Source organism: Lissotriton helveticus, chromosome 6, assembly GCF_964261635.1.
Source record: "Lissotriton helveticus chromosome 6, aLisHel1.1, whole genome shotgun sequence".
NCBI lineage: Eukaryota > Metazoa > Chordata > Amphibia > Caudata > Salamandridae > Lissotriton > Lissotriton helveticus.
In genome coordinates, this window is record NC_136067.1 from 1412579908 (window position 1) to 1412607824 (window position 27917).

Below are 27917 nucleotides of genomic sequence, written 5' to 3' on the forward strand. Positions count from 1 at the left end.
ATGCAGGACAGATTTTGCTGTGTATGTTCTTGAATGTTCGTGTGCCCTTTGACATGTGGGCAGCACAAAGCTACAAGTACCAGAATTCTACAACATCTCAGGGCTATTGTTAACTCTGATCCAATATATCCCGTAGCACACCATTTCAAAATGATACATAAAAACGACTTAAGCAACCTTAAATACTTTGTGGTAGGTGCAGTACCAGTTTTGAGAAGAGGGGGCAATAGGGAAAAACTGTTGAGGCAGCTTGAGTCCCAGTTCATACTTGAACTGGATTCTGAGATACTGAATGGACTCAATACCAGTGAGGACCTGCACATTTCCTATGAGAGCATTGCTGTTAATGGTACCAAAGCAATCCAAAGAGTCAATTACATTATTGCTAGAAAGGTCAATCTTGGCACTAGACACTTTATATATAATCTATTGCTGCTTGAATAGAAAGAGGATTTAATGGTACTCGTTTTAGGTAGCCATAGATGTATTTATATATTTATATGTTTACATGCACAGGTCACTTTGTGACACGAGAGCACTTTCTGCCTCTATGCTTAGGTCACTTTATGTAGCATCAGCACTTTACTTTACTAGTTCAGCAGAGAGGGACATGTACACTGGATTATGGTTTATGCTGCTATATGGCTTTCATACTGGAGCACTTCAACACACTAAGGAACTTTTTAGGCACATTGCACTTTATGTATTTATTGTGGGGCAACTCGACTGTGGACAATTTACGGTCAATTAAGTGTACATCCCAAGGAGCTTAATTTGTAAGCACTTTTATCTGGTAGAAGAATTGCTTATTAATCAAGTTATCCGTTCAATCAGATCTACAATTTATATATATTGCATTTTTTACCCATGGATGAAGTTATTTGTGGGCCTCTCTATGCTTCAGAGATAAACAATGCATACAGTGATTATTTTATACATTCAGGACATAATGTAAAATTGTTTTTGTCTAATATATTTGAATAATTATTGGTATAATTGGTGAGGAAAAGCAGGGGGTCCACATTGAAGAATGGGGATCTAGTCTTGATTACGCTAAGTACCGTACATCCTTTAATAGATTTTGCAAAAGGATGATATTCATGTTTAATGAATTGTATTAATGGATTATTTGCTGTATGCCTAATTCTTCCTGCTTGATACCTGGGAAGTAAGCATTAGGAGGGATGTGAAACATACTAAACAATACTCAGGAGGGAGTCTGTCTTCCAAAGGAGAAGATAAACCATTGTAACCACAGTCTGTTGCCAATATCTATTGTAAGGAAATCACGTGTGCAAGGGGGTAAACAATCGCGATGAATCGCAGCGCGACTATGTGATTAATGCTGTTTCAAAGCGGCCAAAACACGTCATGGACAATGCACTTGCACTGAAAATGTGAAAATACACTAAAATAGCTTTTGCATTTCAATGGAGTCCGTACCTGCTTCCAGAGTCTAGTTTATGAAGAAGGATTGATGTTTCATATATGTGTGTGTGTGTATGTGTGTGTATATATGTGCAAGTATTGCACCTTCTCCAGACATTTGCTCTGTTTAAAAGTGGTTGCGGCATTGTATGCTTTTCTCGCTCGGAACTTCCAAGGTAATTCCTGCTTTGGCCTCAGATCACCTCTTTGATTTATGGATGCTCTCCCGATGTCAGGGTGGGCATTGGCCTGCACCTACTTCCCCGAGTCTTGCCTGGACCATGCCAAGTCCGCTGACACTGGGTGTGTCAGGTCTGCAGTGGTCCCACAAGGACAGGAAGCTTCTTATTGCTGGGTGTCCTGTAGAGGATGAAGATATTTACTATGGCCTAGACAGGGTTGGGACTGTGCAACTCCTATGAAGCAGTGGTGCAGCAAGAGCTGCGTACTGTGTTTCTGGATCCAGTGGCAAAACCTAGTACAATTGGGAAAGCCTGGGTAACCTCAAGTCAGCTGTACTGACTTGGGGCATTGTCCTGAGACAACAGGGTATGTATGCATTGGAGAGCTCCCACATAGATAGTAAATGCTACTATCAACTGATGTTACTATGGAATGTTATTAATTCATAGACTCCCTACACTTTAGACTGAACCCATTCAGGTGTGATATCTGACCACCCACATTTTGGAGCTTGTTTTTTGTTTTAATTCAGATCTAAAATTATGAAAGACAAACAGTGCAGAGTGAATTGAACAAAATACCTCAATATGCCACGGGGCACAAGGACCTGATGACAAAACATTTGAATCCATACTGTGGACAAAGAGCACCCCCTATGACATAATGGCCATTATCATAAAATCAACACTGTTTCCATACAGAACCCGTACAGATCCTTATAATTCGGACTGTAACATACAGAACATATAAAAACATTAAAATGCAGTGAAACAGAAAATTAATGGGGGAGGTAAAATCAGACGAATCCTCAGATTGTAACAAACCCGATTGCCATAAAGAGGGTGTTCACACAATTGATTCCCCATGCTCAAACATCAGCAGTGGAGGTAATAGTTTGTGTATGTAAAGAAAGGAAAGAGCGATGTAACCAGTGTAAAATATGCATTATATAGGAATAGGGGATAGGAAACGCCTGATATGCACTAAGAGCAGTTAAGGGGCCACCCAAATAAAGTGATTTTTCATCAAAGTACGTTAAAAAGGATTTGCGTGTCACTGCATAGTACTTATGTTATGATGAGGAGTAATTGAACCCCATGTATAGGAACTATGCTCTCTATGAACGTAGCAAGTGTGTATAGGATGCTTATACAGAAGGTAGGTGATATCCATGTAAGATACTTATGGAAATATGTTTATCTGCAGGACAAACCGTGTTAGTGGCAACCAACCAGTGCCCAGAAGCAGGAGAGACTGATCATTTAGTCTTGATAAAGATGGCATATTATCAATAGAAGCCATCGAAACGCGTCGACGCCACCTCTGCACAATCAAGAGACCGAATCTACCCTGTAGACAAGATTTTGAGCAATGCAAGTACACAATGTGTTGTTTTTATGAAATGTAATATTTATGAAAGGCTTTTTAACAAAAAAATAAATAGTGACATATATTTTTGTTGTGTTGGTGTATCACAGTGCGCTAGGACCCACTGCTAATGTTTGGGTGATCTAGATAATAACTAAGGTTGTGAAACTCTAGTCTTTCCGCCAAGGGAAAAATCTTTTTTCACTGTACAATAGTACCCTATTCCCCTGGTGTGCTAAGGGGTCTCTCTCAAATTTTGAATAATCCATACAGATGAATCAGTAGTGTAATGAAACCTGAGGACGTCCTCCTGCAAAGTACATGGAGGGGGGCCCCCACGCTCCAGACCCTGTCAGGTGCTCTCAGGCCAGGGGCCTGCCACCCGTACATAGTTCCAAGGTCTGTAGGGGCTGTTGTTATACCACAGAGATGGAACTGCTAAGAACTGATCCTCACAAACTTGTAGACAGAGCCAATACGACTGAAGAGGAGGCGGATACCATCACCACTAGTCTGACAAAAGGCAGTCTGTGAGAAACTACACAGAAATTAGATGCTAGATAGGACACAGAGAACACCACCATTATAAACCTACATGGATCAGCCCATATTAGGCAATTGTTAGAACTGGATGAGCATAAATATACCATGATCTCACTTCATATAAAAAACGCCTTTTCAGACCCTTAAAAATGATTTAGATGGCCTCACTTCTATGAGATAATTTCGCCAACAAAAATATCTCATTGTTGAATAGTGCCAGAAAAATATCAAGGATACTAATATCGACCTTCATACTTTCTATGTAAAATACGGTAATCAACGTTTACTATGCATTTTTTATTACGTCTTCAAATATCATGCATACCTTTACTCCGCAAAGTCATTCATTCCGTATTCTTTCACTCCGCACATACATTCACTTAGAATACACTTACTCCGCAATACTAATACTCCGCATGTTTAATTGCAATCTTGCCTTTTTTTTTATAAAGCTGCATGTTTAAAATGGTAAGTAGACCTAACATTTGCCGATTATTGATCCTCTGGGTTTGATGTAAATGTTACTCTAGGGATGAATTAATTATTAATTTAACACAATGAAAATGTAAAGTATTAGAAATAATTTTAAAAAGTATTATAAATAATTTTTAAAGAAGATGTCTATTCACATAAGTCTCTTTTTAAAAATAAAATTATCAAATTAATGATGTCTGTAATGGTCGGTTCATACTCATGGCGCACATCCTTGTAAAAGAATATTATGTATTTCAAAAAAACATGTCGAAACTAAAAATTAGTATTAAATGGAAGAACAGAGTAAATAAAGATCTGGAGTGGCAGTAGAGTATGTGTGAAGGTGAAGCAGATTGAAAGGTATGTGTTGTGTAAAGTTTGCAAAATTGTCTTTCTTTTATGTTTACTACTACATTTGTCGAAAGCGGTAAACCGTTTTAAAAAATAGGTTTACAATGCAGCGTGTGTAAGTCGGGAACAGATGCAGGAGTAAAATCGAATAGGTAAGTTTGTTTAAAATGTATAAACTGTATATATTTAAAAGATGCATTGGTTAGGAATATTACATTTTTAGGAAATAGTGTTTTTTTGATAAAAATAGAAGCAGATTAAATGTTATAATTGTATATAATTTAAAGATGCAAAATTTGGAAATATTCAAAAAAAATTAAAAGAGGATTTATGCTTGTATTGGAGCAGTTTATCATGAATTAGTACTTGTAACAATAAGAAAGATTAGGAGGGTGGCATAAGGGGGTAGAAAAATGGAAAAAGAAGCAAATTAATCACAGATCAAAGGTTATTGTAAATTATGTCGGTTATTGTCAATTTAATTTCGTTGCTAAAGTATTCGTCATAATTATATTTGTTATATATGTACTTTTTCATTACTAAAACATATTTTAGTTGTGTTTGAATTGTTATAAAACAATGCGAAGTAATGGTATTTACGGAATGTAAAATGTGTAGTAATGGTATGCGGGAAGATAACATGCAGGATTATGTCATACATTCGTAAAATACAAACATATAGTAGACACAATTTCCTCATTAAAAAGGTATTTACTTCAAATTAAAATTATTTAACAAAATACTAACTTTAAAATACCTATTAACTTAAAAATGTGTTACATTAATAATATAAATATACATATATATACATTTTATTTAATTTGGTTTAGACCTCTATTGAGGTCAACAAATAGATACAAATGCATTTTACATTTTGCATTGTGCAGCACACATAGAAACAGCAAAACACAATGAATGAATGTTTATGTGCAGGAAGATGTCCCTTCCTGCACATAATGTTCAACAAGAGAGAGAGGGTTTTTTTTTTATAATATAAGGAACACTCTTGGTCCCCCTATTTAGTACAATCAAATCAACGAAAGAGTGTACTTCTCAATGAGAGGAGAAATGGACAGATGACAAAAGAATCAGATTAGATTCTTTTAGAAGGCCCTCACTCACCAACCTGGTTGGTGACATGCTTCATCATCGGGCCCCACCGGGAAGGTCTAAAACCAACCCGGTGTGCTTCGACGCCAAATTTACTGCGGAGCTGGTTAGTGATACTGTGCGTGGTGAGTGAAGTGAGTTAAAAGTGACCAGATTGTAACCTCAAAACCTTTTATTTACAGGTCAGCCTGGCACGGTTAAAAATAGAGTGGGCAGTTGGTAAGCTGGATCGATATGTCAGCTATGCCCTGCTTGGTGAGGTCAACATGTTTCTGCCTATCAGACTGCGAATAGCTAGGCATTCGTCAGGACCAATGTGTAGACCCCGGGGGTATGAGCGCGCTAAGGCTCACCCTAACCTGGTGGTCATAGTGTGAAAAATGAGAATAAAAACAACAACAGGAAAATGTTGATAACCTGGTTGTAGGTAAGGCAATCGTAAATTATCAGCACCCAGCAGTTATCTGTAAGAAAGAGAAAAAAGACACGAACAAACATATATATTTATATATACACATGGTTCCAGCAATTCATGTGTGTTCGTGACATTTAGACTCAAAGTGCTCCTCTCTGTGCACACAGTGAAAGTTAACACAAAACTAATGTGCTATTTCGTGTCTAATCATGGTGTACTTACGCTTTAGGTTTTTCAGTGTGAGTGGTTTAAAAGAACATAGCCACTCAAAATGGTCAAGGTACCATTGGATGGTAGCGCTACTTAACCTGCACGCCAACTAGGGCGTCGAGTAGTATAGGTGCAATAAACTAAAACGTACGATGGTGAAACGTGGCTAAACACCACTCTGTGTTATGTAGAATGGCAGTGCCATAGAACATCGTGACACTAGCGGGAAGGGCTTACATGTAGTGTTGGCGTGGGAAACATCCTTTACAACGCAACTTTTACCACGCAGTGCCTTTACGACGCAACTGTTACAACGCATGTCATTACAACGCATAGCGCTGGGGGGGCGCTCTAGGATAGGGAATAGATTTAATTTACTATCCAACACCTTCCCTACTATACACGGGGACTGGAGTTGGAATAGTAAATTAAACCATTCACTATCCAGCACCCCTAAGCACTATGCGTTGTAAAGGCATGCGTTGTAAAAACTGCGTTGTAAAGGCATGCGTGGTAAAAGCATGCGTTGTAATGTCATACATCCTGTTGGCGTAGATCGCACCATGGGTCTCGGGAGGGGGTGGTGGCTAGTAGGCACACCCTGTGAACAGAGATCAGGGAAAAGAAGTTAAGATTAGCATATCCCCTTCGGTCTACTAATCAGTTCTGTCGGTAGACTGTCCGTGTTTAAAGTTAACCACTCACGCCAGCAAAGCCAGACACCCATTTGGTAACCTGGAGCGACCTCAAGTACCGGACCCTGTCGATGCTGGGACCGGGGGACCTCTGCCCTTGTGAAGAAAGCTGCGGCCATTCGAAATTGCCCGAGCCGGAGCGTCACTCAGTGGAGGTGCGCATGCTCGGCGTGTCATACTATACACGTCATTACGTCCATCCACAGTGAGCCAATCGGATCACTGTACTTGTGACATGTGGTCGGAAGGGCAATGGTAGAACTAGTGCGCTAACTGCACTAAGGAACAAATAGCTCCTGTTTGTCGAGTAAAACTTTATTGATAGTATGCCACTCAATGTTATCAGTAGCGGATGACTATCAGTAAAATGCCTCATTGTAAGAGCAATTAAACAGAGCAAAAAAGGGGGGGGAGCGAAACAGAATGAGATATTTTTCAGAAGAATCAGATGCTGAGCGTCAAGGAGTGTTATAACATGTTAGGGCTCAGAATGGGTCAACGCTTGGGGGTAACGAGTAAGTAATATTGGTTATCCCAGACACTCGTTGGTCACAATTGAAAAACTAAAGGGGTTGGTTCCACTGGGATCATAAAGAGACCGGGGAGGTTACTTTTCTTGGTGAAACGTGTGAAGCGCCCTCATTTAACTTCATGTCATCATGTGAAGGTAATATGAAAACAGAAATAGTTCAGATCATATTTAAACTGGGTGTTGAGCCCTACTCTGTCCGTGCCCAGGCAATAGACCCATCTCTGTTCTTTTTCGAACAGAGATTGATGAATGTTACAGCCTGTCTGCACCTGTTCTATTAGCCCCAATTGTGGCGGGGCTCTACGTATAAGATTTTGAACGTAGATTCATCCTTGGGACCAATAATCCTTTTGCCTCTTCCATAACATTATGGAAGAGGTATATCGACGATGTCCTCCTAATTTGGGAAGGACCAGAGGATCATATGACGAATTTCCTAACCAGGATTAACACACTTGATCATAACCTACGTTTCACCCATACCTTTGACCACCAGGAGGTGGTATTTTGGACATGACCATATCCAAAGACAATGGAGTGTTCTCCACCAAGACACATTACAAACCCAAGGCCCGGAACAATTTATTGGAGTTTACCAGCTTCCACCCGCGACCACTCCGGGAGAACCTACCGTACGGTCAGTACTTGAGACTCAGACGAAACTGCAGCAATCTAACAGACTTCCGTGTCCACTCTAATGATCTGACTCTGAAACTACAGAATCGAGGATACCCGAATAAAATACTGACAAAAGGTTATAAGAGGGTACGTCATCAACCAAGGGAGGCACTCCTCAAAAACATCCACAAAGAGGCTAGTTGCATCCCCTTGGCGCATGGCGGTGGCGATCCACCCGACATATGTGCCCGCTTGCATGCCAATTCCCCCGCCATATTACCATGGCGGGGGGACTCCGGTGGACGGAAAGACCATCCGCCGGTTTTCCGCTGGTAGGCAATCCGCCCGACGCCTACCGGGCGGAAAAGCTGTTAATATGGTGGCGGTGTATGGTAGAGACCGCCACCCATATTAGTTTGCAGGCAGTTACATGCCTTTCCGTGGCACGGAAAGGCATGAGGTCTTCGACATTGGGGGCCCTTAGCAGCCCCCCAGGGTTTCTGGTGGGTAGGGGGTGCAAATGGGGAGTACCTATAGTACCCCCATGCATTTCAATGTACAACGTGGGCGGCACCGTGCGGTGCCTGTCACGTTGTGCATTGAAAGGCACAACTTACTTTTGTGGCATTGCGGCGGGCGGTGCTTACAGCATTGGCCGCCGCAATGTTACAAACTGGCGATGCGCCTGCCAGTGTGGCTGGTGTATCCTAATTGTGGGTGCAGGACCGCCGCAAGGATTGCATGCGATCCCGATTCCGGGGGATATGGAGGGCGGACAAAGTCCGCCCGCCATACTAATGACCCCCTCAGTGATTAATTATGGTGATTGTGTAATTAATTTTAGTTGTGTGTTGTGGTGTTTATAGGTGTAAAGTATGGGAAGTCATTTATTTTTAATTTATGAATTGATAATTGATAGTTAATTTGAATTAATTAATTGGTTATACATTTCGTAATTAATGTTATTTGTGTGTTGTGGTGTTTATAGGTGTTAAGTAATTTATTTTTAATTGATGAATTAATAATTGGTTGTTAATAAATTAATTGGTAATTAATTATGGTAATTGTGTAATTAAGTTTAGGTGTATGATGTGGTTTTTATAGGAGTAAAGGGTGGAAGGTAATTTGTGTTTAATTAATTATATATAGTTGTTAATTAATTATTTGATATTTATTCTGGGTAATTGTTTATTTTCTTGTGTATTGTTTTTACTTTTAAAGGGGTAAAGGGTGGGTATTAAATACATTTTAATTATTCAATTATTAGTTGTTAATAGTGATAGTTTTTAATTTTAAAATAAGTTTTAATTGTGTTTTATTATTTTATAGTTTAATTTAGGTGTGTGTTGTGGATATAGTGTTAAAGAGAGTGTAGGAAATTAATGTTTATTTGTTTTGTATTCATATTTTTTTATTTCTTTATTGTATTAATTATGTAAATACATTTAATTAGATATGTTGAAGTGTTTAGTTATTGGTGTGGTGTTATAGGGTAGGAAATAAAATAAATACATTTAAGTTTTGATAAATATTTTTGTTTGTAAATATTTTCTAGTTGAAAATTATTATTTTTTTGTAAATGTATTTATTATTTTATATAATATAATATTTTTAGGTTTTTGTTATATGTAATTAGTATTATAATATGTGTTCTTTTTATGTGTTGAATCGTTTTTTTAATTATTTTTATTTATTAATTTATAGTATTTTTAATTTTTAATATATGCATTTTTTTTCTAGGTGTTTGAGTTTGAATAGTATTTTTTTTCTCTGTTATCCCACTCTTTCCCTACTGTTGCATTCACCGAAGTGGGAATAGTAATCTTTACCCCTCCGCTATCTAGCACGTTCCCTACTATTGCACTCACTGGAGTTGGAATAGTAATTTCTACCCCTCCGCTACTCAGCACTTTCCCTACTGTTGCACTCACTGGAGTTGAAATAGTAAATGTTATCTCTCCGCTATCCTGCACTTTCCCTACTATTGCACTCACTGGAGTTGGAATAGTAATTTTATACCTCCGCTATACAACACTTTCCCTACTGTTGCACTCACTGGAGTGGCAATACATTTTTTACCCCTCCGCTGTCCAACACTTATCCTATTGTTGCATTCAGCGGAGTGGGAATAATAATTTTTACCCCTCCGTTATCCAACATTTTCCCTACTGTTGCACTCTTTGGAGTAGTAATTTTTGACCCTCGCTTTCCAACACTTTCCCTATTGTTGCTCTCACTGGAGTTGGAATAGTAATTTTTACCCCTCCTCTATCCAGCACATTCCCTACTTTTGCACTTACTGGAGTGGGAATAGTAATGTTTATCCCTCCACTATCCAACACTTTCCCTACTGTTGCACTGTTTGGAGTGGGAATAGTAATTTTTACCCCTCCGCTATCCAACACTTTCCCTACTGTTGCACTCACTGGAGTTTGAATAGTAAATTTTATTATTTTGCTATCCAACACTTTTCCTACTGTTGCATTGATTGTATTGGGCAATTTAAGTTAAAAAAAATCATATTTTAATGTTTTAATTTATTCTAGAATTGTTTTATATTTTACATTATTTATATATATGTATGTTTTATTTTTATATAATTTTAAAGTTTTAAAATAAATTAAAGAAAATAGTTTAATAATTATTTTAAAGTAAATATATATATATATATATATATATGTATAAATTACTGTTTGCTTATTTTTTTTATTAAGTTTATTTGTAATATTTTCTAAAAATGTATATTAAATGTAATGTATTTTGTTAAAATTAATATTACAATTTAATATATAGTTTATTTTATATATATATATATATATATACTTAAATCGATAATTTTGTAGTCTATATTTTTTCTGATATTTTGAACATCAATATTTTTAACATCGATGTTCTATCAGTGAACCATCTTTTTTACTTGAAGAGTATCCTTCCACAACACAACTTATGCTTGACATGCGTAGATGGTGCAAAGTTGTATGTCTGGGCCCAGGAAGTCTGATTGTGTGCCAGCACTATGGAAGAGAGCAGGATTACCATATGTTAGTAGATATGGCACTGTGCTGCTGTCTCCCTCTCGCACAATGCAGCACAGCATCTTTGGTTGCTGTTGTAAATCTGCCCCAAAGCATGCCTGCTTTCTGAGTACTTTCTGTCTGGTGCCAACTCTGTATGTGGCGACTAAGGTTGCAATGCTGCTGATCTAATCGCTGACCAATAACGTTGTGTCACAACATCCCTTCTGCCAACACTAGATTTCCTGAGACAATACATGTTGTAGTCTTGGATTTGTAGTTTCACCTCTAATATTGTAAATATTTCCTCAATACCAGCACTCAACGTAGTGTTTGTTAAAAGCTAGGCCTGGTGGTTGGTGTCATTCATGACATTGGGCACAGAGCTTAACTGTAACAGATTATGCACATGAATCTGCCATGATCACCAGATAGGAGGAGACTTTCTGTGTGCATGGCAGCTTAATTAAACTAATACACAAAAGACCACTGGTAAATTCACCAGTAGTCAGGGGGGTTTTTGAGAGGAAGGAGACTGGAGTACGTCCTCCCAAAAAAATCAAATTCACAAAAAATACTCAAATTACACTTTTTTGTTCGAGATCATTTCTCAATTAGTGTATATCGTACGGGCTGGCATCTATTGTGGTATGGAATATGCACCTAACCACTCAGGGGATTGGGATCATGCTAATCATGTCCCTGTTGCATAAGGGAAAAAAATGAGTTCTTTTTTAGTTACCCTCACACACCCTAGTGGTGTCATGCTTCATCATCGGGTCACCCGGACCCCTAAAAGTCGGGGTGGGCTCAACCACAGTATTGGGTAGCTCTTAATTAGATGAAGACAGGGGGACTTAAATATAAGAAACCTAGATCAGACCCCCGGTTTCCCTTTATTATTGGGTCAGATCTGGTTATTAAAAATTAATAAAAAACGGGTCTCTTTGGAATTTAATGGTCCTAAGACCCTAGTGTAATTGCCGACATGTTTCAGTCCAGTGGGGCCATAAAGGTCCGGGACTTTCTTCAGGACAAGTGTTGAATCCCCCTCTATGTGTAGGGAATTATAGGCAGGAAGTCCCTATCCTATTTATCTTTCAAGGGAAGAGTAGCTTCTCCTTGCTGGTGTATTAGTGTGTTTCTGTATTGCCAGGCTCCATCTGTAGGGCACAAGAATGTTAAAAGAAACATAATCACATATACATTATAGCTGCATGATCATTGCATAGTGCGTAATCCATGAACACGCATGCTCTCTTCAGTGTGCATGCCAAAAGAGTGGAGAAATTCATCCCGCTCAGTGCCAGTCAACCGTATAGTGACAATGACCGGCTTATTACAGTGACAAATTCATCTAATCATTCCTTATATTCTAGTGCCAACTTGGTATACAGAATATGTGAGATAGTGAATAAAATACCAGGCACCCACCTATCCTGTTGGATCACCACTAGCGCTGACACCATCACACCCATCTAAGTTTTCAACAGTAGAAGAGCCAATAAGCACGCCACTGGTTAACCCCCTGATTCTCAAAGCCAAGAAATGCAAATGCAAACCCCTTGAGAGACAATGCTGTACCAGCAGAGACCCAAACGACCACACAGCCTTCAAAACGGCCCTCAAATCGCACCACCACGCCATCAGAGAAGCAAAGAAAGCAGCCCTTACCACCTGCTTCCAGATGACCAACAGCACCAAAGAACTTTTCACCATTGTCAAAGAATTCTCCCCCCAGATGCCATTGAAAACACCATCCAGCCCTCCCAGTCCCTCTGCAATCACTCGCCGACTTCTTCCACTCCAAGATCACCAACATCTACAAAAACTTCAAGCCCCATCTGCAGAGACCAGTCCTTCCTGTTCCTCCCACCGACCCCCCGCCTCACGTCCTGACCAACTGGACACCCCTAAGTTCCGAAACTACAACTTCCATCATGTGCTCCATGCACTCCGGAGCCCCTGCCAACCCCTGCCGCCATTGCGTCTTCAACCTCAGACACAAAGCAATCGGAGCCCTACTCACCAGCTTCATCAATGTAGCGCTCAGCATTGACGCATTCCTGGAATCTTGGAAGCATGCCAAAGTAAAACCCCTGCTAAAGAAGCCTACGGCTGACCCATCTGAGCTTAAGAACTACCATGCATCTCGCTCCTCCCTTTTTTGGCAAAGGTACTGGAGAAAGCCGTTAACCGCCAACTCACAGACTACCTGGAGTCCAACCACCTGATCGACCCCTTCCAATCTGGCTTCCACCGGAACCACAGCACAGAAACAGCCCTCATAGCTGTCACAGATGATATCAGAGTCAACCTAGACCATGGCAAATCAGCAGCCTTGATCCTCCTCAACCTGTCAGCGGCCTTCTACACCGTCTCCCACCATCTCCTCATCCAAGGACGCTACCACATCAGCCAAGCCAAGCTGCTATACTCTTTTCTCACTGGCACACCCAAAGAACCCACCTCCTGACGTACACCTCAAACCCCAAAAGCATAATCTGCGGCGTACCCCACAGCTCCGCACTCAGCCCACCACTGTTCAACGTCTACATGACCCCACTGGCCTCCATCACCCATAGCCACAGTCTCAGCATAGTCTCCTATGCCAATGACACTCAGCTCATAATCTCCCTCACCAAAAATCCTGACTCCACCAGATCGACATTCCAGAATGACATGTCAAAGAGCCATATGAGGCTATACTCCGGAATGTTAGTATCTGTCCATTTGTGGCAGGAGTGTAATAAAAGTACTTGATGACAAACACTGGTTGAATTTTTGGTGTCGAATAACTGTGCATGCTTAAAAAAGAAGCATGTTGGGGCTCACTCAGCACTAAAAAAATGAATATTTTTCAAAGTGACTTTCTGTAACAGATATAACAGGCTTGTGCATTGTTTTGGTTAGTTGAGCTGTAAAACGCATTCTCACAATGTTTTGAAAGAAAAAAACACAGTAATTGGTGGGACTTGCACAGATTTTGCCTGCTATGGATAGTCTAGCCCATTTTAGCCTAAATTCAGGAAGGACCTCAAGACCTGGCTCTTCAACTGAACTGGCTCTTCGACTGAACTGCAGAACCCCACCCCCCCAGCGCCTTAAGACCCTAATGGGTGATTAGCCGCGCTTTATAAGAATCCTAATTGAATGATTGGTTTCATCTTTGTGAATCAGTTACATTGTCAACTGAGCAGTTCGGGTTTATCCCCCTGATTACGGCGTCTCACATGCAATAAGCTGTAGCAAAGAGTGTCTGAAGTATATGACCATCTTTCCTCGCCCTAAACTGGTATGGCCAGTTCTGTCGTTCCTGTGACTTCACTGGTGATCTCGTGAACATACGCCAAATCAGAGCTCTGCAGGCGAAGTGCAGGCACCTGCACTGGGCAGTTCCGTCATTAGCAATCTATTGATATTCCAATATAACTGTAGGTGAAAAACGCCTTTTTGCTGTTGTTCACCTACAAATGGGGGTAGCACCCACGGTTGTCATCCCTTGGTGGGAAGATGTTGGAAGGGAAAGTGGCAACCAAACTGAAAATAGAGAGAAATAAATTAATAAAGATCAAACGAGGTGGAAGATGAGACCATTGTAAATTTAAGGAGAGATTGAGGTAACTGAACAGCAAGAATTAGGTAAAGAATGAAAAAGAGAGAGAGTGTGAGAGGGGACTGGAAAAAGAGGAAAGAATGATATACATAGAGAAGAATAGAAAGTGAGAAAGAAAGCGATAGAGCAAGAACTATATGGAGAAAGTGACGGAAAACAGATTTAGCAAAAGAGATGGTAAAAAGGCCAAGAGTGAGAGAGGTAGGTAGACAACCAAGTGGAGGAAGACAAAGTATATCCTTAAATGTACTCTCTCAAATGTATTCAATAATCATTTTAGGCTCATAAGGGGTGTGAAAATCGCTTTTAGAAAAAATGATGCTTTAATTTGCGTCAAAGTAAAACATTTTAACACGTGAGGAGCACGGGTTGGGTCCGTGCGCGAGGCAGGGGTAAAAGTATTTAAGAAGTTGCCCAAACAGTGGGTTATAAGAAAAAATACATGCCCCAGCAGCCCGGTAGTTTGCAGGACTATCACTTATTCAGATACAAAACCTGCAGGGTGTAATGTGTTACAAACATAGAAGTACAAAGGATTCGCTAAAGAAGTATCTTGGTTTTTGGCATGTAAGAAAATAGCGTAAAAATAAGTACCTGGTTGACTCGACCTTCTTCGTGTCATCAAACTTTGGATCCACCCAGGAAACAAGCACAGATTGAGAAGACATCACTCGGACACTTACATCCTTTGGCTCAGGGATTTCTTCCTCCGTCTCCTCTGAAATGAGAATGGGCCACAGCAGAAGTCACATGAGTGAACTTGTAAAATGTTACACTCATACTGTATATTTTATTTATATTTTTATTTTGCAGTATTATGTAGTGCATACAAGACCCAGAAGAATCGGAGCCCTTAACATTAATAGCAGTGCTTCATGTGTGCAATTCTTTTTCATGTGGCTAGTGGAATCATTACTGTATGAATTCTGGAACTGATAAGTCTCTGAAATTACTGCCTAAGCTCATTGAGCATCTTTGTGAGATGAAGGGTGCTCCTTGTGCTCTGCAGTGCTCAACCGTGGAACATTTACACATAAAAAGACAAGGGTTGACATAATCCTCGGGTCTCACTTGGAGCCTGAGGTAGCCCACCAGCCTGGCATGTCAACTGAGGCCGCCCCACTGCAGGAGGACCATTCAGGACATTCACAGAGCCACACCCGCCTGTCAGATTTCTTTCTGATGGAAATGCATCTGTCTCATTGGACGAGGCTTGCATCGTCAGATGCACTTTCATCATAGCTCAATGCCAAGTGGCTCGCTGTGTGGTTTTGGCCCACTTGACATTTTATTCTGCTTTTCAGAAACAGTCTCCAAGGAGTGGTTTTGTTTCTGTAAAGCAAAATAACATGGGCCCTTACTCATGGACCCTGGCTGGGAAAATCAGTGGGCTTGGCATCAACGTGAATAGGGTGGGGCTACCACCACTGAAATCCTACAGACCGGTGGCTAGCAGGTCACTGGGTCTAGGGTTTCCAAAACAGAGTTAGAGGAAGCTCTGGTGTTTGAAAGTTGCTGGGTTCCAACACCTCTGATTGAGGCTGGGAATCTACAAGCTCAGCTTGGGCGGGAACATCACCAATGTGTAGTTGACTTCTTAGATATGCATCTTCAGGTGTCCTGGGTCCTAAAGACTTCCCAACCATTTAATTTAACACAGCTTTCCAATGGTGGGTGTTCTGACTTTCCTTCTTATTTACTGCTAGTGTTCAGAATGCAAGCTTCTTAGGGTCATGAAGGGTCTCGGTGCTACAAGGCATACTCAAGAATGGCAATCTGGCAATCCCCAGTAATTTCTGCTGCTTTATGCTAAAGCATGGGACACAATTGTGGCATGACATGAAGTCATGGGATACGGAGATGTAATTGTTGCTATTATTTCATAGTAGCTTTATCTCTGCCTGTGGGGCAACTGACAACATTGTTTCATTCGCAGTTATGATATACAATTGTGTCAGCACCTAGAAGGAGAACCTTCCATCTAATGCAGAGCAGTCTGTAATGGGGTAGACAGGTATCTTTTGTGGCACAAACATTCTTTATGAGGAATGCAAAAACCAAACCCCTGTGTTAATTCATGCATTTGTATATAAGAGCAGTGAGCTATTTAAATACAGCACATGTACCATCTCTAGTCAAGCAGGGGCAATGAAACATTTCAGCATGTTCTCCATATGTGGGACATTCTTGACAAGCAAACAAATGCTTCAGAATGAAAGGTTTGTCAGTGGGGTATGTCTTGCAAAACTGCACATGGGCTAAACACACCCACTGGCAACGAAGCGACTTCTGGGAATTTTTTTCAGGGAACGATGGGCTGTTGTTTGGCTACACATTCAAAACAAGTGACACTGACAACGTTACTACTTGTGTAGTAGTCTTACAGGACACAGTAAATGTGGCAACCCTATGACTATTTCAGCTGTAGATTACTTTTATCGACATCTGATCTACTCCCCTAAGATATAAGGGAACTTCACCAGTTTACCTGAAGAGAAAGGATGATTCAGAGAAGCCAAAATAGCACTTCCTGCTACCCATATGGCTTTGGCACCTAGGCTGTCTGGATCCAAGAATTTCTGAGGGCTAAATGTCTCCCCTCATGCCTTCTCCCATGCTTTTGATCAGGCCAATGACGGTGCTTTATGTGTAAATCCCACCAAAAAACCAAGTGCATTCTATAAAGGCTCACTGGCCAGAAGGCAGAAGCAGCCTGGCCGTGAAATTGCGCTCAGCTCGAGGAGTTTGTGGAGTTTTTCCCCACTCTGCGCTCCACGTAGTGTGCGGAGTTCTGAAAAACTCTGCTTCCTTGAGTTTTTTCCTTGCTTACGCCCACCAATGTAAAGTTGGCGAGCACGTGCAAAGAAAATCTTACTCCAGACCACCTCTTGGTCAGATTTCTCTAACGGGGCGGTCGCGGATGGCTGCTCCTGCTCACCATGAGAAACCTTCCATTCGCGTTGAGGAAACTGCAGTGCGGGGAGAACATCTATTCAGGAGGCAAAAAGAAGCAACCCCCTCTTCCGCAGCACATGGTGCCGTTTGCTCTGATTTTCCAGTGCACGACAAACACCTGGCACAAAAAAACTGTGTGAACGGCGGTACTTATCACACTCCACTGCTCGCGTAACTACGCACTGCGAGGCACAGTATTCTGGTTGATTTTGTAAATCTGCGAACTCCGCTCAGGCTCAGTCTTTGGTTTCTATCAACCATGGATGTGACATAGCAACACCAAGTACTTGCGATGTGTAAACCTTTCTATACATATAGGGGCCGATTATGATGGCGGACGGACCTGAGTCCGTCCGCCACCATAGAGTAGGAGGGAACCTCCGCATTGCCTGCGGAGTTCCCTCCTGTGCAATTAGGATGTGACCGCCACCCTGGCGGTCACATCCTCAATCTTTAACATTGCGGCGGGTGCGGCTTCAAGCTGCACCCGCCACAATGTTAAAAATGCATGCACAGCATTTGCGTGCACAAAGCAGCAGGCACCGCGCGGTGCTTGCCGCTTTGTCCACGCAAATGCAGGGGGATACCATAGGTACCCCCCATGTGCACCCCCCACACCCCCCTTCACCCAGGGGGCCCGCAACGGGCCCCCGAAGTGAAGCTCCGTATGCTTTTCCACGGCAGAAAAGCCGCCGTGGAAAAGCATACTTTGTACTCCATCCTAATATGGATGGCGGTGTCTGATAGACACCGCCAGCCATGTTAATGCTTTTCTGCCGCGGTCGGAAGGCGACCACGGCGGAAAAGCGGAGGACAGATTGTAAGACCCACCAGCCATCCTAATTTGGCGGTGGGTCTTTCAAGCCTCCGCGGCGGATTTCCCGCATCCTCCGGGCCGGCGGTGGCTTCCGCCGGCCCGGTGGATGCGGGAAATCCGCCATCGTAATAGGTCCCATAGTGTGGATCTCTTGTTACCCTTGAAATCTCATTCAGGCTGAATTCTTTTTACTGAGGGTGTGAAATTTCATGAAATTCATGAAGATTGCAAATTAACATATAAACGGATATTAGGTAAAACGTTTGTTAACAGTAGGTTTTCAGTTGAAAGACTTAGTAAAAATCCACTTCTTAGAGGAAAATTATCTCACAACTCGTTTTTGCCAGGTATTTCATCCTTTACAAATGGGTCATTCGGAAGCTTTGAAAACTGTGATGAAAAAACTTTACCTAGCTTGAAAGTGAACTTTGAAATGTCAACCATTCTGCCTCACTTAGATCACCCTGTTTGTGGCAGTTTAAAAATAACAATCTTCAAGCAAGCATTAGCAAAGCCAATAGGCCTGGCATAGGTTGCCAGTTTACAGACTTTTCAAATGTCAGTGTTTGACTGTTTTTGTAAAACGTGTTTACAAAAAACACAGAACCATGTGTACCCTTACACATGCACTCATACACATGGTTGTCTTTTATGTTCTTGTTGTTTTGGTAATAAAGTTGCACTAAAAATTTCAAAGATGGTCATCCGAACATGTGCATGTCTCTACATGCATGGGCCGGCGTCTTTGAATATTTTTGTAAATAAAGCTTAACAGAAACATTTGAAGATGGTCACACTTATGCACTTTTTGGCATGCAAGGGAGGACATTTTGCAATTCGTAAAAAGCCCATTTGAAAACTTGGCCACTGCAAGCAGTGCACACAGTAGGAGATGTAACACAAACACTAGAATAGGCCTGTTAGCTGTATCTGGGGAGCAACCAAGCCATCAGAAAGGTTAAAACAGGTATACAAATATTATGTCTCTCCCATAGGTTAACATTGGGATCACCTTATTACATGTTATAAGTGTAATTTCAAATTGGGAAAAGATCCATAATTCAAGTTTGGTGTCTCTGGACTCACAATTTATAATCACAACTTATGGTAAAGTTGGATTTTAAGTTGCAACACTGAAAAGGCCACATTTAGAAAGTTAACAGAAGGAGATGATGGACAGAGCACTGAAACTTTTCAGACACTCACCCCCAGTCACAGATCTGCGTTGAATTCATCATTGTTCTTTAGCTCACTTTGCCATCTCAGTTCAGACCCAGCTATATGCAAATCAGCCTTGACCCTGTGCCTCATGGGAACAGTCCAGCCCGAACTGCCAAGCCAGGCCTTCCCTGAACCAGAAACAAGCATCCTGGGATCGGTTTCGGGGTAACACCCCTCATCAGCCAGGCTAGCTTGAATCCAATGGCAAACTGAGCAAGGGATCCACCACTGGGCATACCCAGCCAACTTAGGACGAACAAAACAAACACAAGGAGATGATGAATGGAGTGCTGAAACATTTCAAACACTCACCCCCTGTCACAGATCTGGGTTGAATCCATCATCGTTCTTTAGCTCACTTCGCTACCTCAGTTCAGAAACAGCTATATGCACATCAGTCTTGACCCTGTGCCTCATGGGAACAGTCCAGCCACAACTGCCAAGCCAGGTCTTCCCTGAACCGGAAACAAGCAGCCTGGGACCGGTTTCAGGGTAACACACCTCATCAGCCAGGCTAGCTTGAATACAGTGGCAAAGTGAGCAAGGAACCCACGCCTGGCCATACCCGGCCAACTTAGGGCAAACAAAGCAAACACAAGGAGATGATGGACAGAGCGCTGAAACTTTTCAGACACTCATCCCCAGTCACATATCTGGGTTGAATCTATCATCGCTCTTTAGCTCACTTCGCCACCTCAGTTCAGACCCAGCTATATGCAAATCAGTCTTGACCCTGTGCCTCATGGGAACAGTCCAGCCTGAACTGCCAAGCCAGGTCTTTCCTAAACTGAAATCAAGCATCCTGGGACCAGTTTCGGGGTAACACCCCTCTTCAGCCAGGCTAGCTTGAATCCAGTGGCAAAGTGAGCAAGGGACCCATGTCTGGACATACCCTGCCAACTTAGGGCGAACAAAGCAAACACAAGGAGATGATGGATGGAGCGCTGAAACTTTTAAGACACTCACCCCCAGTCACAGTTCTGAGTTGAATCCATCATTGTTCTTTAGATCACTTCGCCTCCTCACTTCAGACCCAGCTATATGCAAATCAGTCTTAACCCTGTGCCTCATTGGAACAGTCCAGCCCGAACAGCCAAGCCAGGAGATTTAGAAAGTTGGCATTGTCTTACTTTAACCATTCTGTGCCTTCTGCCTGTCTCTGTCAGGGATTGAATCAGCAATTGGCGCCTACATATACAGTTAACTCTTGGACTACAGCTCCCAGAAGGCCTTCTGGGAGGGAGTGTCCAACTAACATAAATTCACGTAGCAACGCGACCGCTTTGTACGTGATTCTAGAGTGCCCGGTATCTTTCCAAACAGCCGCGCTGTTAGGAAGTGGATTTCCTTGATTTTCTTCGTGTTACCGTGGAAAACGCGACCTGCTGTTTCATTGAGCCCGCTCGCGGCTGTGGCGGGCTATCCTTAGTGGTCTGCTCGGCTAGGTGAGAGCATTTCCTGAATTTCGCCCGCTCGTGGCAGGCATTGGTGTTTCTTTCCTGCTCGGCTGAGCAAGAAACGCCTTCAGCCTTCACCCGCTCGCGGCTGCGGCAGACTATTGTGTTTCCTTTCTTCCGCTCGGCTGAGCAAAGAAAAGTTTCCAGCTTTCTCCCGCTCGCGGCTGCGGCGGATGTTAGTACGGAGTTGGAACAGTATTGCCAAGTCCTCTCGCGGCTGCAGAGGGCTTCTCTTGTTCTGGCCCAATATCCTGGTCAGAGTATTGTGACCCATCTTCAACAATAAGGTATCGTTTTTGTGCTCAACTATATTATGGTATAGTGACTCTCTCACCCATGGAAGTATTTTGAATAACCCTTTCAAACTTTTGATTGTCTTGTTGGATTTGGGAGATCTGGACATTTCTTTTGAGTACAAAGTAATAAGGAATTAACATATTAATTTACTGCAAAACTGTGATTGGATTCTGTTTCTTTTTCTGGAACCAATGGATTTGGACATTTGCTTTTTGTTCCTATTTTTGTTTTGGGAAACGTGGGGAATGAATGCGGTGTGATTCAATGACAGTAAGAGAGGTATCCTATGTGAGCAATTGGGAACAGCTTCTTGGGAGAAACCTATGCAGGTAGTCAGGATTCTAGCCAGACCATACAGAGAGTAGACAGGATTACCATACTGTATTTATGTCATGTTTTTTGTTGTTTCAGGTAATCCCTTTCCACCGCAGACCCTACTTTTTCCTATCCCTCACTTGATTACCTCTATGCTCTGTGTGCTTTATTAGTCAGAGTGTGGCGAAGTCAGGAGGTGGACCCCATTGAGCATCACCCTGATTCCGAGGAGCCGGAGCAGACGTGACAGTCTCTGAATACATGTCGGGGGTGGGTGTCAACTGGGTCATGTGCATTCCCGCCAGACACAATGAAAGCTTACGTTTGACTTCACAGGCTTAAATGGGAAGTCAACTGGCTTGATGGGAGGGGGTGGAGCTAAGAAGAGTTCCACTTGTACCTGAATGGGCTGTGCCCTGTATCCACACAATAGGCTTAACAACCCAGTACTGTCACTCCAGCTAGCTTGGAGCTAGGGCAGGGAAGGAGGGGGATTCCCTGCACTTCAAAGCCACAGTCTAGAGTTTTCTCCCACCTTCCAGAACAAGGACAACAAACTATAAATACTGGACCACAGACACCACCACTTCAGTATGCTTCCGAACCTGTGGATACTCTGCCAGGAAGAAGGACTGCTGTGCTGTTACATGGACTGCCACTCTGCTGGACTGCTACTCTGTTGGACTCCTGCTTTGCTGACCTGCTGCCCTCTTTCCTGGGAGTGAGGAAGACTGGACCTGCATCTCTCCAACCCAGAAACAAAGTGACTCAAAGGGCTTGTCTGCTTGCCTCATGTTCTGAAGTCTCAGGAACATGAAAGACTTCCAATCACCCTGCTAAAGCACTTGGACTCTGCTATCTGTGAGTCTTGCCCTGCCTGGGCCCTAGGAAGTGGGAATAAAGTGTTGCTCCTGTAGAACACCGACGCATCGCTTGGCTGCAACCCACATCTTTGTCGACACAACCAGAATTAAGATTCTTTTGTTCAGCAGTCCTGGGTAGGTCCCTGTATCTGAGCCATGCTCCATCGCAGTGATCCTGAACTTTTGACTTTGTTCTTGTCCAGTGCCACCAAATAACCCACATAAGTGCTTACTGCTGCTAAACTCTATTTTGAAGTTTATTCTTTAAATATTTATGTCTCAAGTTCTACTGATTTAATTTTTGTTGTTTTGGTCTTGTTTTGTTCATTAAATTAAGATCTAGTTTGCTAATCTGGTGTGGATTATTTTTGTGTTGTGTTGTCACTGTTTTACTGTATCAAGTTTTGCACAAATATTTTACACATTGCTTCTTAAGTTAAGCCTGCTATTCTGTGCCAAGGTACCAGAAGGTGAGCACATGTTAAGTTTGGGGTGCATCTGATTTATCTTGACTAGCATTGTAATCCCTGCTTAGAAAGAGTGCATACCTCTACCAACCAGAAACCAATTTCCAACAGAACATGACTGGAATAATGCAAATATCCTCAAAAGGCCATGCCCATGAAGGACAGTGTATCAAAGCTGTGGCAAACCATAAAAAACACATGACTTAAGACGAATGACCCAAAGACCACTTTCCCGCTTTAGTACGTCACATCATGTTTTGTTCAAGAATTGATAACACAAGGACATTGACACAACTAATGCTGTCTGGAGTCAGAACTAATTCAACAATGCAATTAAGGTATAAACTATTCATGGGTTGATGGGTAAATTCAAGACGCAGTACTCACCAGATATATCACAGTGTTTACAACAAGAGGAGTTATTTGAGCATAATATTATTATCGGTCATGGAAAGTATTTAGGAATCACTTATGAACACTGTGTGCTTCATCAGCCCGCGTGTTTTTTGTTAAATCAGTAGACTATGAACAGTGAGGAGCTGCAGTAGGATACGGATGCAACATAATGATAACCCCACCTAAAGTTTATAATCCTCAATGAATTTGTAAAAAGTAGCCGATGACGATGCAGGGCGCATTTCTCTTTTGGAGACTCCCTTAAGTTTTGCTAAGAAGGCCAACATGGTTTGTCTAGCATGATATTGAACTGAACGTGCAAAACCACACTTCCTGAGTAGTAAGGTGGACTTACACTAAGATATACAAAATGGTTAAAGTTAGCAATAAAAATCTTCTTACTCCTGTTGTCTGCTTCAAGGTTATAAAAAAACTGAATGTGAACTAACCAAGCCAAGAAAGTAGACAGGACTCAAAGTACATGGAATGAATACAGTTGAATCTCCTTCTGATTTCCTACTTAAGGGAAAGCACTGGAAGAATTATGTCTACTTCAATATGGAAAGGAGAGCCAATGTTAGAACACAAATATTGATCAAACTGAACTTCCACTTTATCTGCCAACCGAGGTAGGGCTGATGATCTAAAAAGACAGTTCTATAAGGGGAGCTCCATATGGAGTCACCAGCAAGGGGCAGCAGGAGTATTTCTTCAGGGAAACACAAATGTGAAGATTGTGCTCAGGAGAATGCCACAGGCAAAAGTCTATTTTGCATGTGGTGCTGACAATCCATCAACCGTTCCCAGCCCTGAAGTGGTGGTAAAAAAAACAGTTTGTCTGAAATTGCAACTTCCTCTAGAGAACTAAAAGAAGACACCTACATGTACAAGATAAAATACAATTGTTCATGTATTATTATTAAAAATAATTTTAGGGGAAGGAGGAGTTAAGAAGGCCGCCAGAGCTGTTGCATTTTCCCTGTGCTCCGAGGTGCCCCAAATAAATAAATATGTCCCCCTGGCCCTTAATGTGTGATGAAACTCTGCATCCTGTAGGCCAATGGGGAGGGTATAGGAGGTCTGAGGTTCCTAGCGTCTGTGCTCAAAATGAACTGGCCGGGCCTGTAGACCAAGAGCAGATTGAGCCACTCATCATGCCATGCATGATGATGACTGCAATTGCACCAGAGGAGGCTCTTGGACTTTTGGACTGCCACACGGGCAAGTTGGAAATGGGTGTGGTCCATGAGGGAATCAGCCATTCCTGCCAAGCATCCAGTGAGGAAAAGGCGACTGTCCATTCATGATTGCTGCTGCAATGAGATTCAGTCAAAAGCTGTGGCCTGTGCTTCAAAGGGGATTGAGTGAGGTGGCGCTCTATCACATTGAGGATGTGGGCCCCCTTACAGGGCGGTGGCGAATGATGCCCGAGGACCACAAGATGCTCAGAGGATTGAGATTGCAGGTTGATTGCAATGGTGAAATCAGGACCTACACAGTCTTCAACTTGACAAGTACATGAATTATCGCATCAGCATTGTCTTATGCGCAGATGTAGATGTTAGATGTGAAGCATTGCTGACTGTGTGAGCAATAAATGTGGTGCATTGCAGATGCTCAACAAATTTGCAAGGTTGATACATCAAAGTAGTAAGCCGATATTAACTGAGGATTGCTCACAGCTGTGATCTATTGTGGAACTGATTGCAATTGTGGTATCTGTGGGGGGACACCTGGGCGGTGTGTGCCCCGGGCAGTGCAACAACTCAAATGTCTCAGTGTGCCCAAAGTGGATTATAGCACAAAAAACAGGCAGTTGATCGAGAAGGGCCAAGCCAAAATGGTGCAGCGCACCATGAACAGCGAGTTGAAACAAGACGATGCCAGGAAAGGACCACCACCCACTGAGAAGTGTGGCTCACTGGTTAGAGGAGGCAGACCTGGAAGCAGAGGTCAGCCCGGGACCAGGGTTCAATTCCCGGTTCGGCGGGGTCTTGAGTCCTAAAATGTCCATGGACTCGACAATTCTCGCTCCGGTGCCTACTTGATTCACGGGTTCACACTCTGCGACTCTGGGCAATAGCTTGCTTAATCTCCACAACGGCCCCTCGCGGCGGGATGCCTGGCTTTCACCTTGCGGATACCCTGCTGGGGTTATCTCACAGGGGAATACCAGGACGGGTTCCCTAAGCAAGCGCTTAGAAACCGCTCGGTGATTTGCGCTATATAAATTCCTGTACATTTACATTTACATTTACATTTACTGATGCAGATTGATATTGGAAGGCAACAAGATGATCACACGGACAATATATTTAGTTGCAATCTCAGTGGCACAAATGTAAAAGGACATAGAGAAAAAAATGGAACAAACCAAAGAGCTTGAAAATGCAATGGCTGGATTTGAGACACAACTGGGAGCAACACATCCCAACTCACTGATATGGATAATATAATGAAGAGCCATAAGGCAAAATTTAGCAGACTTGGATGACAGGACAAGAAGAAACAATGTGTGAATTCTGGGATTTCTAGTGGACACGGCGAAGCACCCAATAGAGCAGTATGTCAAAAGTATGTCTGCCTGCCCGGTTTCCGCCTGTTTCTTCCGTGGGAGAGTAGGGACCACAACTCCCAGTCCGCCAAGCGGTGAAATTGCCGCCCACGTCACTCTTCGTACCAGGAGGTGCCTGAACACCGGCTGCGGGAGCCCGTTTTCCTTTGTTATCTGCTGCTGTCTGCCTGCCAGGTTGCTGCCTGTTTCTTCCGCGGGGGAGTAGGGACCACAACTCCCAGCCCGCCAAGTGGCGCACTCGCCGCCCACGTCACTCTTCGCACCAGGAGGCGCTTAAACACCTGCCATGGAGCCCATTTTCCTTCGTTGCCCGCTGCTGTCTGCCTGCCCAGTTGCCACCTGTTTCTTCCGCGGGGGAGTAGGGACCACAACTCCCAGCCCACCAAGCGCGCACTCGCCACCCACATCACTCTTTGCGCCAGTAGGTGCCTAAACACCGGCCAGGGAGCCTGTTTTCCTTTGTTGCCTGCTGCTGTCTGCCTGCCCGGTTGCCACCTGTTTCTTCAGCAGGGCAGTAGGGACCACAACTCCCAGCCCCACAAGTGACGCACTCGCCGCCCTCTTCAATCTTCGCCCCAAGAGGTGCTTAAACACTGGCCAGGGCTCCTGCAGCACGGGATGTGCGTGGGTGGGCCCAAAGGCAACCGTCAGAGCGTGAAGGAGGCCGGGCTGGGCCCTCTTTCTTGGTTGTATCATCCAGGAATTCGTTAATTCAGGAATTACACGTAGGACATCGCATTGAGGCCTGGAGGTCGGCAATTCAACTACCATTTCCACCTGTATGTTCGATCTAGTTGTGGTCTCAGCAATCCTCTGATGTAGCAAGGTAAGCCTTTGGGGGCCCATAACATTCCCTTTGATCCAGACTTTTCTGCAAATCTGTCATTGTCATTGTTAACCGTTAATTGATCTCTGAGGGGAAGGTCTGTGACCTGTAGCTACAAAATTTTGTATTGACATTTACGAACCACTGAAGCGTAAGACCTGGGAGCTATGGGTAGGCGCAAAACTACTGTGATGACTCCCGCCGCCCCAATCACTAACACCATGGATTGCTTTCTACAAAGAGCAGCGGGGATCCTTGAAAAAGAAATTGAATTGGTGACCCGTCGACTCTCCCGATCCCCGGCAAATCATTTACACCCTCAAGCCTGCAATCTCACAGGTGGGTCACAGTGCTCCATGGTGGGAGCTGAGTCAGCAGCTATCTCGGTACGCCCCATCATTATTGAGTCACAGCATGGTAGTGATCAGCTATTCGGGGGTCTTCACCAGGAAGTAGGTCACAGGTTCAAATGTATTTTTCTCGTGCAGTTGCATAAGAGGGGCAGTCTCATGGTGGGGTTGGACGTGAGGCCAAGCGTAAATATTCCAACCTTGGGAAAAAGGCAAAACGACCCAAAGTGGATGCGCTAACGTCTAGTAACCAGGATGTAATTCCGGTATCGTCTAGACTCTAAACTGAAACGGATAAAGCAAAGACTGTCCCTTATTGAGAGAGATTTTTCAAACTTGTCACAACTCCTCACCAACTACAACCTTATCTCTAGCTCTTGCAACGCAGCGATGCATATACTGTCCCGGCCCCTGTTTCATCTGTCACAAGTAAGGTGCAAAAAGCTCAAATCTTGCACTCAGGAAATGCTCTTCCCTTGTCTTGTCCTCTTATAAGCACCAGTTAACATTTACTGTCCACAGGCGGATTACAGGTGAGGGCGTGTCAACCGGCCCTACTTAGGTCAACAAGCAATCACCCCAAGAAGTTGGTTACTGACACAAGGGCGGCAGGCGTGGAAGCTTCTACCATTGCACCCAGTACCTAGGACATATTGCCTCAGGGTCCTAACTCCATCCACCTACCCCTGGAAGAAACCCCATACGTAGTGATCCTAGGAAATATGCCAGTTCTAAACCCGGGCGTTACAGCGGCACTTTCACCAATTGAAGAGCAAGGTCCTTCACTGGCTTAACAACAACACGTCCTTGGGTCTTAGAGT

At 43.0% G+C, this 27917-nt stretch overlaps 1 protein-coding gene across 1 annotated transcript in view; it reads right to left on the reverse strand.

Annotated features, from left to right (window-relative positions):
* Window positions 1–27917, reverse strand: part of FNDC1 (fibronectin type III domain containing 1) — a 1317427-nt gene that overhangs the window by 915785 nt on the left and 373725 nt on the right. The window contains exon 4 of the mRNA XM_078649203.1: window positions 15152–15275. Within this exon, the coding sequence (XP_078505329.1) occupies window positions 15152–15275 (124 nt within the window). The remainder of the gene's footprint in view (window positions 1–15151; window positions 15276–27917) is intronic.